The 18656-nt window shown below is 67.2% G+C and overlaps 2 protein-coding genes across 4 annotated transcripts in view; one reads left to right on the top strand and one right to left on the bottom strand.

The window, feature by feature from the left end:
• Positions 1–2318: 2318 nt before the first annotated feature.
• On the top strand, positions 2319–11225 carry NACAD (NAC alpha domain containing). The gene is made up of 8 exons (XM_062179169.1): positions 2319–2385; positions 4485–9911; positions 10007–10119; positions 10209–10274; positions 10445–10591; positions 10684–10836; positions 10925–11047; positions 11140–11225. Exons 1-8 carry the CDS (start codon positions 2319–2321, stop codon positions 11152–11154), a joined length of 6111 nt encoding a protein of 2036 aa, XP_062035153.1. The 3' UTR covers positions 11155–11225.
• Positions 11226–12313: 1088 nt separating this feature from the next.
• Positions 12314–18656, bottom strand: part of CCM2 (CCM2 scaffold protein) — a 56875-nt gene continuing 50532 nt past the window's right edge. For all 3 annotated transcript variants that reach the window (XM_062179042.1, XM_062179043.1, XM_062179041.1), the window contains 6 exons: positions 17599–17735; positions 16667–16802; positions 14594–14651; positions 14151–14289; positions 13842–13980; positions 12314–12825 (listed from right to left, as the gene is read on the bottom strand). In XM_062179042.1, the coding sequence (XP_062035026.1) occupies positions 12545–12825; positions 13842–13980; positions 14151–14289; positions 14594–14651; positions 16667–16802; positions 17599–17735 (890 nt within the window). In that variant the 3' untranslated portion in view covers positions 12314–12544. The remainder of the gene's footprint in view (positions 12826–13841; positions 13981–14150; positions 14290–14593; positions 14652–16666; positions 16803–17598; positions 17736–18656) is intronic.

Raw genomic sequence — 18656 nt, 5'->3', positions numbered from 1 at the left:
GAGCAGCTTAATTCAGCCCTTGTCTCTCCACTCTGCCCGTCTCTGCCTTTTGTTCGGCCTGGTTATCCTGACAGATGTTAAGGGTTGAGTCTGCCGCGTTGTTGTATCTTTGGTTTTTGCTCCTGTGTTTCTCTTTTCTTGCTTTTCTGTGGATTACTGCTCTGTCTTGACTGACAGCGGTTTTGGATGTGTCACCGTGTACTTTTCTGAAAGGTCCCTCTGGGTATGGAAAAGACAGCCGGCTTTGCTGTGGTCTACACTCGTGTCTGGTCACTCAGAGGGAGGTGTGCAAACTACATTCCAGTTCCTTTCTCACTCCTGCTGTCAAAAGCAGTAGAAGATGGCCCAAGTGCTTGGACCCTGCACCCGCGTGGGAGACCCCGAAGAAGCTCCTGGCTCCGGGCTTCGGATCAGCGCAGCTCCAGCTGTTGCGGCCATCTGGGGAGTGAACCAGCAGATGGAAGACCTCTCCCCCTCTCTATCTCTCCTCTCTCTGTAACTCTAGCTCTCAAAGAAATAAATCTTTTAAAAGAAATGAAATTTACTTTAAAAAAAATAGAAAAATAAATTTTGTCCAGTAGCAAGTGGTGTTACCATTTTTTGTTTGTTTGTTTTGGTTTTGGTACTGGCACTGTGGCACAGCAGGTTAAGCTGCACCAGCATCCCATATGGGCGCTGGTTCAAGTCCCAGCTGCTGCAGTTCCGATCCAGCTCCCCGCTAATGGGCTTGGGAAAGCAGCAGAGGATGGCCAGCTGCTTGGGCCCCTGCACCCATGTGGGAGATCCAGAGGAAGCTCCTGGCTCCTGTTGCAGCCATTTGAGGAATGAACCAGTGGATAGAAGATCTCTCTCACTGTGTCGGTGTCTGTAATTCTTTCAATAAGTACATCTTAAAAACAGTTTTTGTTTTGACATCACGTATGTGTTAGGAGACACATAAGGAGAAGGATCACCGTGTTTACCCATTTCTCTGGCTTTTGCTGTTCTCTCTACCTCATGCCCAAGGCTCCTTGCTGTTTGAGGAACTTCTCCCAGCCACTCTGCCAAGGCAGAGCTGCAGGTGCCAGTCCAGTTTGCCTTCATCTGAGGATGTCTCCTCCACTGAATGCTGGCTCCTTGCTGTGGGACCCCCTTCCATGCCCCACCTCCAAGAGCCTCGGTCGGTGGGGGGAGCCTCAGGCCCAGGGGAAGGCAGACCCCCTTGCCAGATGTGCCCAGCTCGGTGCTGGTGTCAGCGGGGCCCCCACTCCGAATGGGGAAAGAAGACTCCAGACCGCCTCTGCTGGGGAGGCTAAGGGTCAGGAGGCTCTGGGCCTGGGTCTCCCACCGGGTGGGTGGTCCATCCCCGTCCCTCTGAGTTCTGTCTTGGTCTTCCGGGTTGTGTCTGAGTTAGCCCAGAGGAGCAGAGACACTTGTCCAGACAGGAACCCTCACCCCGCGGTCCCGCTGCCGGTTCCTGAAAGCTTGAGGTGACGGAGGCGCGCGCCGGGGCGGGAGGATGCTGGGCTGGGCTGGGCGCCCCGGGGTATGGCGGGGCCAGGTGTGCCGGGCAGAGCCTCGTGAGGTCCGGGGGCTGCGTGGGGGCGCGGCCGCTGGCAGCAGCAGCCCTGCCTGCGACAATGGCTGCTCTGACTCCTCACCCCAGCTCAGGGCGCTGACAATGCCTCGTTCATCCGCTGGCCGGTGCCTGGCACGGCGAGAGGGGGGCGCATTCGGCAAGGCGGGCGCCATCCTTGGAGCCGTGGCCCGCATGGAGGGAGGCGGACCGGCGAACTCAGGGGACCCGCAGGCCTGGCCCAGGAGCTGCCGTCCCCGCGGCGCACTCTCGGGCTCCGACTCCGGTTGCCACGGAGACAGGAGGCGGTTGCCACGGCGACCGACGACCGAGAGGACCAGCCAATCCCTCCCAGCCGCGGCTGCCGCTCCCCGCGGGATGGAGGCATCGAGCGGGGCGGGGCCGCCCTGCCGGGCCCCCGCACCGGGCTCCAGACAACTCCCCGCGTCTTCCCGGCTCGGGGTGACGCCACTCTGGGGGTGCCCAGCCTCCGAGTGGCCCCGAGCCCCTGCCTGGTAAAGGAGAGGATGCTGCGGGAAAGGCCAGGCCAGGCGCAGGCGCCCCCGCCCCCTCGGACCCGCGCTCTGCAGTGCCGGGCGCGCGCCCGCGCGGGAGGGGGGCGGCGGGCGGGGCTGCGCCGACGTCATCCGCTCCCCACACCCGGCCGAGGGGCGGTGGCCGCGCAGCCTCCGCCGGGCGGCGGCACAGACGGACGGACCGAGGGACAGAGGCATCGAGGGACCGGCGGGCAGACGGCCAGGCCATGCCTGGGGAGGCTGCGCGAGCCGAGCTGCTGCTGCCCGAGGCGGGCGGGCCCGGGCCCCGCACAGGTGAGGCCGCGCCCGCGCCCCTTCCCCGCGCTCTGCCCTGTCCGCGGCCCGCCCCCCCTCCCGCGACCCCCGTTCCCCAAGCCCAGGACTTCGGGGACGGGCGCGGGGCAGGGAGTGCCCCACCCCGGGAGCCAGAAGCGACGCGGGGGCCCACCCTGGGCCTGTCACCCGGGCTTTCAGGGCTCCATGCGCCCTGGCGCGTCCCGCCTGCGGGGCCGCGCCTCATTGTCTGCGGGGCTGGGCAGCTCCGGACCCAGGCAGGCTGCGATTCCGCAGTTGGGGGTGGGGGAGTGGGCAGCAGTCTGGAAGGCCTAGGGGGTGCCCACCCGTAGGGCCCTCAACTTCAGCCCAGGGCCGCACCTGCTGGGGTTCAGGAGGAGCGGGGATGGCTGGGCCTGGGCAGCCTGGGAGGGAAGCCCTGGGGGCGGAGCCCCGGCGTCCTTGGCAAAGCCTTGGATGCAGCCGGCCCGGATGGCTCCTGCTGGAGGTCTGCCGTGTGCAGCTGGGGCAGAGCCAAGGGCACCTTGCTGTCGCAAGGAGTCACCTGGGGAGGGGCCCAGGCTGCGTCCAGGGCTGGCCTGGGTGACACAGGCTGCTGCTTCTGCCCTGGGTGGGAGCCGTGCAGGCCAGGACTCCCTGGACCCAGGCCCTGTGCTGGCTCTGCTCCCACTTGCTTGGTGACCTTGAATGAGTTGCAGAAAACCTTTGGCCTTTGGATTCTGACCTTGGCCTAGAGCTGCCCTCTGCCTGCCCTGGGAGCCCTGAGCCCAGCCTTGTGGCGTCTAGTGACACACCCAGCCACACCCACTCCCCGTGTCGGGTAGCAGAGAGACGAGTGCCCAGTAGTGCCACCCTCAGGTGATCAGTCCTAGCTGGTGGCTGAGGGCCCATGACCCTGACTCTGCAGAGGGCAGCCGGGCAGCCTGCCAAGGGGCCCCATCCGCAGCTCCCTGCGTGGTCCTGGCTGAGCTCTGCCGTGTGGTCCCCGCCCCCCCCCCCCCCCCGGAACGTGAATGTGCGCTTGCCCCCCGCCCTGACTGGGCCAGCACTGGGCTGGTGCTCAGGCGAGGAGGAGAGCTTTCAGCCGATGCTTCCGACGGAGCTGTCTTTGGCCTTGGTCCAGGCAAGGGAGGGGACGTCGGGGCCATCAGGACTGAGATGTGTCCGCAGCTCCTGATGAAGTCAGGGCGGAAACAGCGAGATCCGCGGGAGAAAGTGCGCCTCGAGCTAGCGCTGATAAAGTGATACAGCGAGAGAACAGGAGGCCGGAGACCAGCGAGAGGCAGGGGAGGCCACCAGAGGGGTCTCCTCACGGCCCAAGGCCCTGCCGGACAGGCACTGCGACGGCTGCGGGCCGAAGGCCTTCCAGACACCTGTGACCTCCTCACCGGGGAGCCTGGGGACGGAGGGGCGCCGTGGGACCCAGAGAAAGGCCAGGAGGCAGAACGTATCTACCGTGGGGTGGCCGCCACCTCGGAGAGGCCTCACTAGAGGCTCAGCTGGGCCTGCACGCCTGCTGGGTTCACGGTCACCAACCAGCACAGCCCACCACTGCCTGTCGGGCCAGATGCTCCGACTCAGCCTCTCCCATCCGGCTGAAATCGCGGGGGTCTGCGGGGATGCTGGCTGCCCCTTCTCCTGCGCCGCTGGAGAGGGGACAAGGTCAGAGGCGGGGCCCAGGTGAGACCCCGGTGGGGGGAGAGGAGAGAGATGAGCCAGGCCAGAAATGTGCCCCAGCTGCCAGCACGCAGGCCCCCTGCCCCTGTCACGGGACTGGCACTGCCCAGCGGGCCCTGCCCACTGCCGGTGAGGCCCAGCTGACCCGCACTGATTACGGAGAGGCAGCAGGGACGGGGTGCTGGCTGATCTTGGCTGAATGTCCCCAGGAGCCTTCTTCGTAACCCGCAGCGACAGCCCCATGTTCCGCAAGGCCACGTCAGCTGCTCCCTGCGGACAGGACTCCTGGGAAGCCGTCCAGGGCAGCCCACCCCGCCTCTCCTGCCTTCCCTTCTCCCCAGGACGCGGTCCAGCGGCAGTCCGGCCCCACCCTGCTCTGGAGCCACGTCCCGGGGCGCCTCACGTTTTCTCTGTCTCCACAGATCTCTCCTGTGATGCGGCTGCCGCCACCATCCCGAGAGGGGACCTGCAGGAGCCCCAGGCCCTGATGCCAGGGCCCAGTCCCCTGGCCCTCTCGTTCCTGCCCAGCAAGCCGGGCGCCCGGCCCCAGCCCGAGGGCGCCAGCTGGGATGCAGGGCCTGGCGGGGCCTCCTCGGCCTGGGCAGACGCAGCAGAAGGCGGCCCGAGCCCCACACTCCTCCCCGAGGGCCCGCCGTCCCAGGCTCTGTCCCCAGAGGCGCTGCCCTCGAGCCTGGAGCCCCGGATCGTGATGGGCGAGGAAACGTGCCAGGCCCCCGCCTCGCCTTGGGCAGCCGGGCCCGCGCTCAGGGACCGGGAAGGTGGGCGTGCCGGCCTGCACCCACCCCCCGAGCCGTGTTCTCAGGGTGACCCTCCTGTGCCTTCCCCTCCCCCAGACCCTGATTCCTTCTTCACACCTCCCTCCACCCCCACCGAGACCACCTACTCCCTGTTCCCCAGCCACGGGGACAGCTGGGACTCCGAGCCCGAGCTGGACTCGCCCTCGGGCTCCTACATCACGGCCGACGGGGACAGCTGGGCCTCGTCACCATCCTGTTCCCTCAGCCTGCTGGCGCTGGCCGAAGGGCTGGACTTCCCCTCCAGCTGGGGCCTCTCCCCGCCAGGGTCCGTGGTGGACGAAGGAGAGCCGAGCCCGTCCAGGCCGCCGGGAGCCCCGTCCACCGAGTCCAGTCTCTCTGCAGACAGCAGCTCTTCGTGGGGCCAGGAGGACCACTTCTTCGACCTGGACTTCCTGGCCAATGACCCCATGATCCCCGCGGCCCTCCTGCCCTTCCAGGGCAGCCTCATCTTCCAGGTGGAGGCCATGGAGGTGACACCGCTGCACCCAGAGGAGGAGGAGGAGGAGGAAGAGGAGGAGGTGGAGGAGGAAGAGGAGGCGGTGGGGGCAGCTCCGGCCCCGGGCAGGGACCTGGCCGGGGAGGGCGAGGACGACAGCACGTCCACCTCCTTCCTGCAGTCGCTGTCCGACCTGTCCATCACAGAGGGCATGGACGAGGCTTTTGCCTTCCGGGACGACACCTCGGCCGCCTCATCGGACAGCGACTCGGCCTCCTACACAGGGGCCGACGACGAGAGGCTGTACAGCGGGGAGCCCCATGCCCAGCCCAGCGCCCCATTCCAGGAGGGCACCCAGAAGGCAGAGCGGGGACGCAGGGCTGCCGCCGAGCAGCCGCACACTCCAGAAGGGCCCGAGTCCTGCGGTCTGGAGGCCGCCGGCGCCACGCCCACCCCTCGGGTCTCAGAGCAAGAGGCCTGTAGCACCCAGAGCCAAGACTTGATGATGGAAATAGCAGAAGAGGATCTCGCTTCAGGCCAGGAGGCCACAGCCTCCAAGAGCCCCCCTGCCCTGCAGGTAGCCCCAGGCCCCCAGCTGACCCCTGAGGTCAAGGAGGAAGAGGAAGATGATTCCACAGCTGGGGGAGCACCTGCCGCCAGAGCACAGCCCCAGGCAGCCACGGGTCCCCAGCTGACCCCTGAGGCTAAGGAAGAAGAGGACTCCACAGCTGGGGGAGCACCATCCCAGGTATTCCCAGACCCCCAGCTGACCCCTGAGGCTGAAGAAGAAGAGGAGGCAGACTCCACAGCTGGGGGAGCACCATCCCAGGCATCCCCGGGTCCTCAGCTGAACCCTGAGACTGAAGAAGAGGAGGACTCCATAGCTGGGGGAGCACCATCCCAGGTATCCCCAGACCCCCAGCTGACCCCTGAGGCTGAAGAAGAGGAGGAAGAAGAGGAGGAGGAAGACTCCACAGCTGGGGGAGCACCATCCCAGGCAGCCCCGGGCCCCCAGCTGACCCCTGAGGCTGAAGAAGAGGAGGAAGAAGAGGAGGAGGAAGACTCCACAGCTGGGGGAGCACCATCCCAGGCAGCCCCGGGCCCCCAGCTGACCCCTGAGGCTGAAGAAGAGGAGGAAGAAGAGGAGGAGGAAGACTCCACAGCTGGGGGAGCACCATCCCAGGCAGCCCCAGGCCCCCAGCTGACCCCTGAGACTGAAGAAGAGGAGGACTCCACAGCTGGGGGAGCACCATCCCAGGCAGCCCCGGGCCCCCAGCTGACCTCTGAGGCTGAAGAAGAGGAGGAGGAAGATGATTCCACAGCTGGGGGAGCACCATCCCAGGTATCCCCAGGCTCCCAGCTGACCCCTGAGGCTGAAGAAGAGGAGGAAGACTCCACAGCTGGGGGAGCACCATCCCAGGCAGCCCCAGGCCCCCAGCTGACCCCTGAGGCTGAGAAGGAAGAGGAGGAAGAAGAGGAGGAGGAAGAGGAGGAGGCCTCCACAGCTGGGGGAGCACCATCCCAAGCAGCTCCAGGCCCCCAGCTGACCCCTGAGGCCAAGGAGGAAGAAGACTCCACATCTGGGGGAGCACCATCCCAGGCAGCCCCAGGCCCCCAGCTGACCCCTGGGGCTGAGAAGGAAGAAGAGGAGGACTCCACAGCTGGGGGAGCACCATCCCAGGCAGCCCCGGGCCCCCAGCTGACCCCTGAGGCTGAAGAAGAGGAGGAAGAAGAGGAGGAGGAAGACTCCACAGCTAGGGGAGCACCATCCCAGGTATCCCCAGGCCCCCAGCTGACCCCTGAGACTGAAGACGAGGAGGAAGAAGAGGAGGAGGAAGACTCCACAGCTAGGGGAGCACCATCCCAGGTATCCCCAGGCCCCCAGCTGACCCCTGAGACTGAAGACGAGGAGGAAGAAGAGGAGGAGGAAGACTCCACAGCTAGGGGAGCACCATCCCAGGCAGCCCCAGACCCCCAGCTGACCCCTGAGACTGAAGACGAGGAGGAAGAAGAGGAGGAGGAAGACTCCACAGCTGGGGGAGCACCATCCCAAGCAGCCCCGGGCCCCCAGCTGACCCCTGAGGCCAAGGAGGAAGAAGAGGAGGAGGAAGACTCCACAGCTGGGGGAGCACCATCCCAAGCAGCCCTGGGCTCCCAGCTGACCCCTGAGGCTGAAGAAGAGGAGGAAGACTCCACAGCTGGGGGAGCACCATCCCAGGCAGCCCTGGGCCCCCAGCTGACCCCTGAGGCCAAGGAGGAAGAAGAGGAGGAGGAAGACTCCACAGCTGGGGGAGCACCATCCCAAGCAGCCTCGGGCTCCCAGCTGACCCCTGAGGCTGAAGAAGAGGAGGAAGACTCCACAGCTGGGGGAGCACCATCCCAGGCAGCCCCAGACCCCCAGCTGACCCCTGAGGCCAAGGAGGAAGAAGAGGAGGAGGACTCCACATCTGGGGGAGCACCATCCCAGGCAGCCCCAGGCCCCCAGCTGACCCCTGAGGCTGAAGAAGAGGAGGAGGAAGACTCCACAGCTAGGGGAGCACCATCCCAGGCAGCCCCAGACCCCCAGCTGACCTCTGAGACTGAAGAAGAAGAGGAGGAAGACTCCACAGCTGGGGGAGCACCATCCCAGGCAGCCACGGGCCCCCAGCTGACCCCTGAGGCTGAAGAAGAAGAGGAGGAAGACTCCACAGCTGGGGGAGCACCATCCCAGGCAGCCCCAGGCCCCCAGCTGACCCCTGAGGCTGAAGAAGAGGAAGGCTCCACAGCTGGGGGAGCACCATCCCAGGCAGCCCCAGGCCCCCAGCTGACCCCTGAGGCTGAAGAAGAAGAGGAGGAAGACTCCACAGCTGGGGGAGCACCATCCCAGGCAGCCACGGGCCCCCAGCTGACCCCTGAGGCTGAAGAAGAAGAGGAGGAAGACTCCACAGCTGGGGGAGCACCATCCCAGGCAGCCCCAGGCCCCCAGCTGACCCCTGAGGCTGAAGAAGAGGAGGAAGAAGAGGAGGAGGAAGACTCCACAGCTAGGGGAGCACCATCCCAGGCAGCCCCAGACCCCCAGCTGACCCCTGAGGCCAAGGAGGAAGAAGAGGAGGACTCCACAGCTGGGGGAGCACCATCCCAGGCATCCCCAGGCCCCCAGCTGACCCCTGAGACTGAAGAAGAGGAGGAGGACTCCACAGCTGGGGGAGCACCATCCCAGGCAGCCCCAGGCCCCCAGCTGACCCCTGAGACTGAAGAAGAAGAGGAAGGCTCCACAGCTGGCCAAGCACCTGCTCCCAGGGCACTGTCCCGGCCCTGCCAGGAGAGGGCCGGCAGCACCTTGGGCCCGGATCCTGGCACTGCAGAAGGCCCTCCCTCTCCGCAGGAAGAAGCCAGCCGTACCTCGTGCCCAGACCCTCCTCAGAATGCAACAGCAGCAGGACCAGACCTCCCTTCAGGCCCAGGGCCTGTGGCTGCAGCTCCGCCCGTGCCCCCACAGGCCCTCCTGCCCGACTGTCCCACGGCAGGCTGCCCAGCAGGTCCAGAAGCTGTGGCTGCCAGCGGCCTGCAGGCCCCAGGGACCAAGGACGCAGAGCTAGCTTCCCAGAACCAGCAAGGTGTGGCCTTAAGGGCAAGGCCAGCTCTGGAGCACAAGTCCACAGCGCCCCCTGCAGGCCCAGTGCTGACAGTCATGGACCAGGCCCAGCAGGATGACCCAGAGCTAGCCGCAGAGGCCGAAAACGCAAGTCCCACCTCCGGCATGGAGGCCCCCGGTCCCCCCGAGCCTGCCTTTGACACCGGGGGGGCAGCAGCTGCACCTGAGCGGGAGGAGAGTTCCAGAGCCCATGTGCACACGAGTGACCAGGCTGAGAAGCAGAGGCGTGGAGGCCCCAAGCCGCTGGCACAGGGACATGGTGGACCCAGGTCAGCACCCCCAGGTGCAGGGGAAACTCCCGGGGTCAGCCAGGGGCAGCCCCCGAGCCCAGCCAGGGAGGGAAAGCGTCCAAGTGGCAAGTCCACCTCAAGGCCCAAGCTCCCCACAGCCAAGCTGGCAGAGTCTGGGCTGGGCTCCTGCTCCAAGGCCCCAGCGAGGGCGGCATCCAGGCTGGGCAGGGGCTGCCCCGAGGAGCCTGCCCTGTCTACACCCTGCCGACAGCCGGAGCCTGTGCTGGGCCTGGGCCGTTCCCAGGTGGTCCCCAGTGTCCTCAGCCCCACCCCACCTCAGCCTCCAGAAGACCCCGCCAGGGCCCTGCCCACTGCGCCCCAGCACAGGCACCCGGGCTCCCTCGGCCCCTGCCTGTGCCAGCACCCCCAAGACTCCCTGGACCACGAGGAGCCTCCAGACTCTCCGGCTCCCCCAACGTCCAAGGCAAGAGCCCAGCGGGCCACTGCTGCCGCCTCAGGAACCCCGCGGCTGACAGGGCCCAGGCAGCAGGCTGGCCTCGCAGCCCGCTCCCCGCTCCCGAGCCCCGAGGCAGCCCCCACCGATGCCAAAGACGTGGCCTCGGGGCCTCTGCCCCCCTGCCAAGTGCCTCCTCCACCCGGGCCCAGCAGCCTGGCGGACGCCCCCGGGGCCCCGGCCCCCGAGCAGCAAGACGAGGACAGCCCTGAGGAAGGTGAGGGGGCCGAGGGTGGGCAGTGCTGGGTGGGGGAGCTCCGTCCCGCCGCAGCACGGGCCAGGCTTCTCCCTCATGCCGCCCCCCTCCCCCAGACTCACCGCGGGCCCCAGGCTCGGGCCAGCACTCGGACAGTCACGGGGAGTCGTCGGCCGAGCTGGATGAGCAGGACGTCTCGGCACCTCAGCCGGCACAGTGCCCGGTCCAGGTGCCTGGTCCCAGGGGGAGGGTGGGGCCTCGGGGGGGCGGGGTCACACAACACCCAGGGACGCTCAGCCCTTGGCCTCTCTCGTCCAGGCCCCAAGCAGCGAGGACACCATCGCCAAAGCCAAGCAGAGTCGCAGTGAGAAGAAGGCCCGAAAGGTGGGCTTGGGGGCATCCGGGTAGGGGCGTCCTCCCCACAGCTAACGAGACCCCAGCCACAGCGGGGCCTTCCTGCATGCCAGTGGCCCACACGCCTTCCTGGGGCCTCTGCCTGCCTCGCAGCCCCGGGCCAGCACCAGGCCTGAGCCACCCCTGCCCGCTGCCCGCAGGCGATGTCAAAGCTGGGCTTGCGGCAGATTCAGGGGGTCACCAGGATCACCATCCAGAAGTCCAAGAACATCCTCTTCGTCATCGCCAAGCCCGACGTGTTCAAGAGCCCAGCCTCTGACACCTACGTGGTCTTCGGGGAGGCCAAGGTTCCCCCCGGCTGGGGCTGTGTCTGGGGCGGGGGCGGGGCCGGGGCGTGGGGAGAGCAGGGCTCGGCTCACCCAGCCGTCCTGCGCTGCAGATCGAGGACCTGTCCCAACAAGTGCACAAAGCCGCGGCCGAGAAGTTCAAGGTACCCTCGGAGCCCTCGGCCCTGGTGCCCGAGTCACTGCCCGGGCCCCGGGTGAGGCCTGAGTGTGAAGAGGAGGAAGAGGAGGAGGAGGAGGAGGAGGAGGTGAGGCCGAGGCTCCGGGACCCGGGCTCTGGGGTGGGCTCCGCCCGGGGCGCCAGGCAGCGGCCGATACCGCCTTGTCCCCCCACAGGTGGACGAGGCCGGGCTGGAGCTACGCGACATCGAGCTGGTGATGGCGCAGGCCAACGTGTCCAGGGCCAAGGCTGTGCGGGCCCTGAGGGACAACCACAGTGACATAGTGAATGCCATCATGGTGAGTGAGGCTGCCCAGCCCCTGCCCCTCGCCCTCCGTGGGCCAGGCAGGGCCCCTCCCCCACACGACCCCCCTGTGCCACTGTTCTGCAGGAACTGACCATGTAGCTGCTGACCAGAAGCGGGACCACCGTGCACCTCCCTCCATTGCTGCTCAATAAACCAGTGCCCCTCACGCGCTCTGCGCCCTGTCCTCACCAGCTTCCGGGGCCCCTCCACGCGCTCCGCTCCTGCTGCGGGCACTGCCCAGCCCGCGGCCTCGGGTGCACACAGAAGGCCCGGGCGAGGCCATGCTGGGTCTGTGCGGGGAGGGGGACAGGGCCGGGCACAGGCTGGGCACCCCGGGCCAGATCTCTGCGTCGACCAGGGGTGGGGGCCTCCAGCCCATAGGCAGTAGGCGGCCTGCCTGGCCGGGCCCTGCCAAGGCAGCTAGAGAAGGACTGGAAATTCAACCTGCAGCAGGCTGCTTTGTACAGTGACTGTGTGTGGCCCAGGGACAATGTTCCACCCAAACGGCCCCTGGCAGCAGAAAGGTCCCCCACCCCCTGTACAGCGAAGCAACCACACAAGGGCTCTCTCCGGCCTCACCTGATGTCCCGTGACCAGCTCTGGCTGTACCCCAGACAGGAAATCCTCCCCGTAAAACGACCCGGGCCCTTCCTGTCCGCATGAAGTGTGACATCACACAGACCTGGCCACACTACTCGAGAGGGGCCCACACATACCTGGGGCCAGAGCCACGGGGGTGCTCCACTCCCTCCCTCCCCGCGGGGCAAGGGGAGCCCAAGCGCCTGTGCAGCCACTGCCCAGCAGGCCACGGGCTCAGCCTGGGAGCTTCCTGATTCTCTGCAGGGCAAGGCCACTCTCAGGTGGAGGAGGTCCCCGCACATCCTGACCCCAGGTCACCTCCCCTCCTGCAAGGCCCGGAGGACAGAGGGCGGGGCAGCAGGGGGCGTGGGCCGAGGCAGTCCTGCTGAAGACCCTGGACCTGGGCTCCCAGATGGAGGCAGACGGGCTCAGGCAAGGAGCCGTAGGCAGGTAGTGTCCTTTACACGGGTCCCCTAGGGCTCACACCCCGCACACGGCCCCTGCCCCACGTCCACAAAGCCCAAGCCCAAATCAAGACTTCCTGCGGCCTACGAGCAACGTGCACAATGCTGGGCCCTGCAGCGCAGGCGCGGCCCCAGGGACGGAGACCAGAGAGGACGAGGCACCCGGGGCCTTCTCCCAGCCGGAGCAGAAACACACGGGGCACGGAGAGATTAAATTATTCACATTGCAGTAAACTTCTCTTTACGTCTCTGGGAGTTGCAATAGAACACCATGTGCAAAACAGAGCCGTGCGGCCCGCGAGCAGGGCCGTGTGTGGGCGAGGCTGCGCCCTGCAGGCCCGGGCAGAGCGCCCGCCCCCGGCAGCTCTGTGCTCCTTCACAGTAGAGGGCTCGGCCGCCCGGAGCCTCCAGCCCCCGGCCAGCGGGCAGGGCTGAGCCGCGCCCCGTCAGGCCGAGTCCTGGTCCATGCTGCAGCCCAGCGCCTCAATGTCGCTGCTGATGTCCGAGATCATGCGGTCCCACTCGTCGCCCTCCGAGGGCGCCGACCGGTCGTCAGGGCTGCCCGCGGCCCTGTTCCCGTCGGTGGTGGAGGTGGAGGCAGTGCTCAGGGCCCGCCGGTGCCTGCCGAAGCTGTCGGTGATGATGCCGCGGCCGTCCTTGACGCCGATGGTCTCCAGGAAGTTCTCGAAGTGCTGGCTGTCCTTCTCGGGGATGAAGGGCCTCAGACCTGCGGGCACACCACAGCGGCACGGGCCCTTCCGGCGGGGCTCGCCCGGCAGGCCTGCAGCCGCCCCGGGAGCAGCCGCCACCGCCCGCAGCCAGCCAAGGGCCTGTCCCCCTGCCACCCTGGCCTGCAGACAGCAGGGCCAGGAGCCCGTGCCCGCCCCTCCCCGGCAGTCCTGCCTGAGAGCCTGCAGGTCATAGGTCAGAAAGCTGAGGCCCGGAGCCGTTCTGTGGATCCCAGTCACAGAGCCAGGCCTCAGCAAGGCCAGCGGCCCAGCCCAGGGTGACTGTCCCAGCGAGGAAGGCCACCCCTATGCGGAAGGGTCAGAACCTCTGCTCCCTCTGTGTTGGGGGAGACCCCCGGGAAGCTGGGGTGCTGCCTACACAGAGCCCGGGGTACAGACAGGCCACCTAGCCCCAAGCTGCCAGCACCACCGTGTTGCAAGGGCCCCGTGGGCTTCCCAAGGAGAGACGAGACCTCTCTGGGCCATAGTCAGAGCGGGTGGGGCCTTGCCCGCCTGGCCCCAGGCTCCGGGCAGCGGGCCCCACGGCTCAGCTCCTCCCCATCTAAGAACAAGACAGGAAGGCACTGGGTGCAGACCCCAGTACGTGGAGGCGTGTTCTGGCCGGGGACTGTTCTGGGGAGGCCGCGGGGGAGCAAGAGCCAGTGCCATGCCACCACTTCGGGTCTGTTGGGGGCACAGGCCCAGGGAAGGGGAACCTGCAGCTGTGTCGCAGTCCCCGCCAGGCGTGGGTCAGACACGGTGGGCAGAGCCCAGCTGCCCGGGCAGGCCCTGGCCACCCAGCCCACAGCCACCCTGCCCCAGTGTGCCGAGCTCTGCAGGGGCCCGGGCCGGTGCTCCCTCCCACCCGGGCCCCGCCCCCTCCAAGAGCACCCCTGGCTCTCCAGCACTCTTCCTCAAACTGCTGAGTCTGGGTGCTCCCGGCCCTGCTTCCTGGCAGGGCCCACCCGGCTCGGCTCAGGGCTCCAGGAGGCCCTGGGGACCCGGCGCGGCTCACCGAGCAGCAGGAACTTGCGGCTGTCCCCGTAGAGCTGCCGCAGGCTGATACAGAACTCGTGGACGGAGGCCCCGTGGCGGTACTCGTGCAGCAGCGCGGCGAACTGCTGGATCTCCTGGGACGACAGCTTGGTGCGCAGCTGCAAGGGGCAGAGGGGAGCCTTGGCGGGCTGCTGCAGGGCCACGGCAGGCCCCGCCGGGGAGCCCCTGGGAGCCGCAGAGGGCACCCGAGGACGGCCGCCTGGGGCCCCGGATGGGGACGTTCCGGGAGGGGAGGGAATGGGCGTGCAGCGCCGCGGGACCCGCTCACCGTCAGCATGTAGTCCTGCAGCAGCTCGGCGGCGCTGGTGCTCAGCTCGCTCTCGCTGGCCGTCTTGCCGTGCGGCAGGGCCGGCACGCAGAAGGACAAGGGCGGCAGGCCGCCGGCGTCCGCAGAGTCTAGGAAGCAGCTGCAAGGAACGGGCGCCTGAGCAGGTGGCTTCCCGACGCCCACGCCCACCCCGGGGGCCTGGCTGGTCCCTGTCCTGGAGGGGAGCAATGTGGGTGTTTGCCGGTGACAGAGGGGACACCAGGGGAGGCCTGGCCGGGCCTGAGGGACCCCGTGGGGATCTGAGTTGGGGACAGGCCCCAGGAGCCGACACAGGGTGCGTGCAGTGCGGTGAGTCTGGGGGCCCTGGCTAAGCGGAGTGGAGCCCAGGAAGGCCGGGGGTGTCTGCTGCACGTGCAGCTCGGGGCTGGGACGCGCGGACTCACAAGGGGCTGCTCTCCGCCTCGTAGGGCTCCTTCATGTCCACTTTGGTGGAAGAGTCATCTGTGCAAGACGTGGAAAACAGACAGCCCTCAGGCGCGGGGCGGCACTGCCAGTCCGCTCCCACGCAGCCGTCAGCCCGGGCCTGGCTGGAATGTGTGTGTACCCAGGGCGGGGCTCCTGGACCTGAGTCCACACTCAGCCACAGAGGCCACCCACGGCCAAGGATGACGACAGGTGTCTCCGGGGCATGAGGCCTCAGGGCCCAGCCCTCTAACCCAGGCCCGTGTCATCCGGGTCTCCCTTACAGAGGAGGAACTGAATCGAGAGGTTTTGCATCTGGGCCTGGGTCACACAGCAGAAGTCCGAGCCAGACAAGCGGACCCCCGCCTGGACACGGCCAAGACCTTGGGGTCCCTGAGAGCCGCGGAGCAGCTGCATGGCTGCCAATCAGCGTGAGAGGTGACTGTCCAAACCCGAGGGAGGGGCCACGGTGGCTCTGCCAGGAAGCAGGGCGGAGCTTCACGAGAGGCAGGTGAGGCCGGGGGAAAGGAGGGAGAGGCTGTGAGTAGGAGCAGAGGGGAGAAGATGGGTGGGGGTCAGAACAGCAGCGCCGAGGAGACCCTGTCCCTGACCCCGGGGCTGTGAAGACAGCACATCGGCTGACCTCACACGGCGCGGGGTGACCTAGGATAGCCACATGCGACCATGAGGGTTCCTAACGGGGTGGGAGGGTCAGAGGCAGAAGCGGCTGCAGTGGGCAGGGTGGAGGGGCTGTGGGCCTCTGGACGCTGGACGGGCAGGAAAGGGCCAGCCCCGGAGCTGTGGAGGCGGCAGCCCGTGACACCCAGGGCCAGCCCCGGAGCTGTGGAGGCGGCAGCCCGTGACACCCAGGGAGGCCCGTGTTGGGTCCCAGCCCAGGAGCTCCAGAAGCTGGTGTGCCGTAGCACCTGCTCAGCTCTGGGGATCTGTGCAGCAGCTGTGGGGGCAACAGGAGGAGATGCATGCCCACGGGTGCATGTGCGTGTGTGCACGTGGGCATGTGAGCCGTGGCGCATGAGCACGTAGGGGCTCGGGAAGGCACAGGGCAGGAAGCCCGACGGTGGGGCTCCATCCGATGCACTCAATCGCGAACTCAGCAGCAAACGCCTCAGGGAGTCAAAGCTCCCCTGGGAATCCTACGGCCCAGGGCTGACCCTGTCACAACAGGTCCAGCTGACCAGCAGGCCCGCTCACCCGCCCGCTGACCACGTGCAGGGCTGCCCTGGACCAGCAGTGGCCTCACAGCCTCAACGTCCCCATCCCTAAGATGGGGACAAAGGTTGTACCTGTGTGACCGGGGCACCAAGGACTGAGACAGCACAAGGCAGGCAGCAGGGGAAGCCCCCAGGGCTCCCAGGAGGGGCAGGAACCGAGCGCAGCACTTACAGCGGGGCACACGCTGCTCCCCGGCCCTGCTCCGGGCTGTGCCCACGTGCAAAGGGCTCCGTGCCATCTACCGTCCTGGCCGGTAGGGGATGCAGGCTGGGCTGGCGTCCACGCACACAAGCACTGCAGGCCGCCCACTGCTCTGTGTGTATGCAGACGCCACTCGTCTGCAGCACACTGCTAGCGACAGCGCCCTGTCCTGCGAGGCTTAGCTCGGGCCAGGGACAGTCACCTGTCACTCACGCTGAGCACGGGTTCTGCCCACCCTGCTCCGGCGCCGGCGCGCTGGTTCAGCTGTGGCACCTCCAGGGCCTTCAGTTCTCCACAACTCACACGGCCAGCCTGGTCTTGGGGCAGCCTGAGCCCCCTTCCCCACGTGACAGCAGCCAGGGCCTCGGCCTGCTGCCAGGGAGGGTCCCCAGACCCACACGCAGCCTCCCCAGCACCAGGGCCCGGAGCCTGGGGCCTGAGCAGACGTGTTCCCAGCCCCAGCTACACCAGGAAGCCCGGCACGCTGGCCCAGGGTCCGTGCCCACTCCCCAAGGGCATCCCCGCCCTGAGCCACAGCTCCGCGCTCTCGGGCAGGGCAGTGGGTGGAGGGCAGGGGAGGGGAGGCCACGCCCGCCGGCTGCCACGCTCACTGGACTTACCGCTGTGCAGGGACAGGTGGTGGGTGGGTGTGGAGGCCCCGTCAAAGATGGCTCTGTCCAGGAAGTCGATGGTGGACTCCGTGTAGACGATCTGGAAGACCTGGCCGAGCAGGGCGCACAGCTCCTCCGCAGCGGCCTGCAGGGGCAGCCCCTGGGTCAGACTGGCAGGCAGGAGACCACGCCCTCCTGGGCGGCTTCCAAGGCACCCGAATGTCTCAGAGGCCAAATGTTAAGAGCAAAGAGCAGGCACATCCCTGGGACCCCACTGCCCATCACTGCCCACAGAGCTGTCCAAAAGGGACCCAGCAGCCGCCCAAGACTCATCTAAGGGGTGGCCTCAGGGGTGGGGACTGGGCCAGGCCAGCCGATGGGTCCGTCGGCTCAGTCAGCAGCGGGGTCACCTGGCTGCAGCCCCATGCTGTGGAGCAGCTCCCTGCTGGGCCCAATCCCACCCCACCCCCCGACAGGGCGCATGCAGAGTGACGGGGGACAGCCAGGTTGCTGCGCGACACACTGTCTGCACTCCCAGGCCGAGGAGGCTGAGCCCAGGCTGCTGGAGGTGGTGTCACTGAATGGAAGGTCAGGGGACTCCTCAGGCAGTGCAGCTCCTGGGAGCCGAGGGGAGCCCCAGACCCTAACCCTCGACCTCCCAGCTCCTCTGCACCCCGAGCAATCTGGAAGTAGAGTCCTGAGCTCTGGGGCAGGCCTGGGGGGCAGGTCACCGCACAGGTGGCCCCTGCCCACCTGCCCATCAGCGTGGGGGCAGACGGGGCCTCTCGAACAGTGAGAAGCTCGGACTGTCCTCGCGGGGAGCGATGGGGACCAGGAGAACAGAGCTGCGCTGGGGCCAGGCTGTGGGCAGGGCTGAGCCATGGGTGGGGCTGGGTTGTAGGGGATCGGGCAGAGCGTGAGGGGCAGGGCCGGGGGCTCACCTTGCTCTCCGCGGCCAAGATGACCAGACAGCAGGCCTCCACCGGCCCCACGGCGCTCTCGGACAGGGAGCCTGCGCTGAGGCCTCTGGAACTTTCCGCACACAGACTCTGGCTGGGAGAGATGCCAGGGTCCTGGGCTGAGAAGTGAACATCGTGCAGGTTAGCGCAGTGAGGGAGAGGAGAGAGAGGGCCCCGCGGCTCCCCCCAGCGGCTCTCAGCGCTGCCCTGGAGACCCCCTGTCTCTGGCGTGGGCCGTGTGACCCGGGCAACGGGCCTGCTCCTGATGCACCCTCTGGGCAGGCCCCTCGGCCCCCTTGCACCTCTAAACAGGGAAGGAGGGGCTAGTGTAGCAGGTGAAGCTGCCACCTGCGATGCCCGCATCCCATCCCATATGGGCGCCGGTTTGAGTCCCGGCTGATCCACTTCCGATCTCGCTCCCTGCTAATGGCCTGGGAAAAGTAGCAGAGGAAGATGGCCCAAGTGCTTGGGCCCCTGCACCCATGTGGGAGACCCGGATGAACTCCTGGCTCTTGGGTTTGGTCTGGTCCAGTGCTGACCGCTGCAGCCATCTGCGGAGAGAACCAGCAGATGGAAGACCTCTCTCTCTCTCTCTCACTCTCTCTTTGCAACTCTGACTTTATAAATCAATCTTAAAAAGGCCTGAGCTCTGAGACACGAGCACTTGCCCGTCTTCACACTGCACCCATGTCCCCTGCTGACAGCCATCCGTCCCCACCTGCTGGAGGCCGGGGTCCTCCCAGCATCCTCAGAAGCTTGGAGGAGACGCAGGACCAGAGGAGTGATCCACGTGGCGAGGTAAATGCACACGAGAGCACAGGCACAGTGGGGACGTGGTCCCCTTACAGATGGGGCAGGGGCCACCCGGAGGGGCCGAGCGCAGGGGCCAGTCCTGCACGCAGCCCTACCTCCCCGGACAGCACCTGGGCTGAGGGCTCTGAGGGTCGGCCTGTCAGTCGGTCCAGCAGCAAGAGCATCGGGACCGCAAACGAAGCCTGGAAGGCACCAAGGTGCCCACTCGCGAGGAAAGGGAGGCAGGA

The sequence above is a fragment of the Lepus europaeus genome, chromosome 20 (assembly GCF_033115175.1).
Source record: "Lepus europaeus isolate LE1 chromosome 20, mLepTim1.pri, whole genome shotgun sequence".
Lineage (NCBI taxonomy): Eukaryota > Metazoa > Chordata > Mammalia > Lagomorpha > Leporidae > Lepus > Lepus europaeus.
Note: the sequence above shows the minus strand (reverse complement) of the source record. Positions and strands in the feature narration are given on the sequence as shown.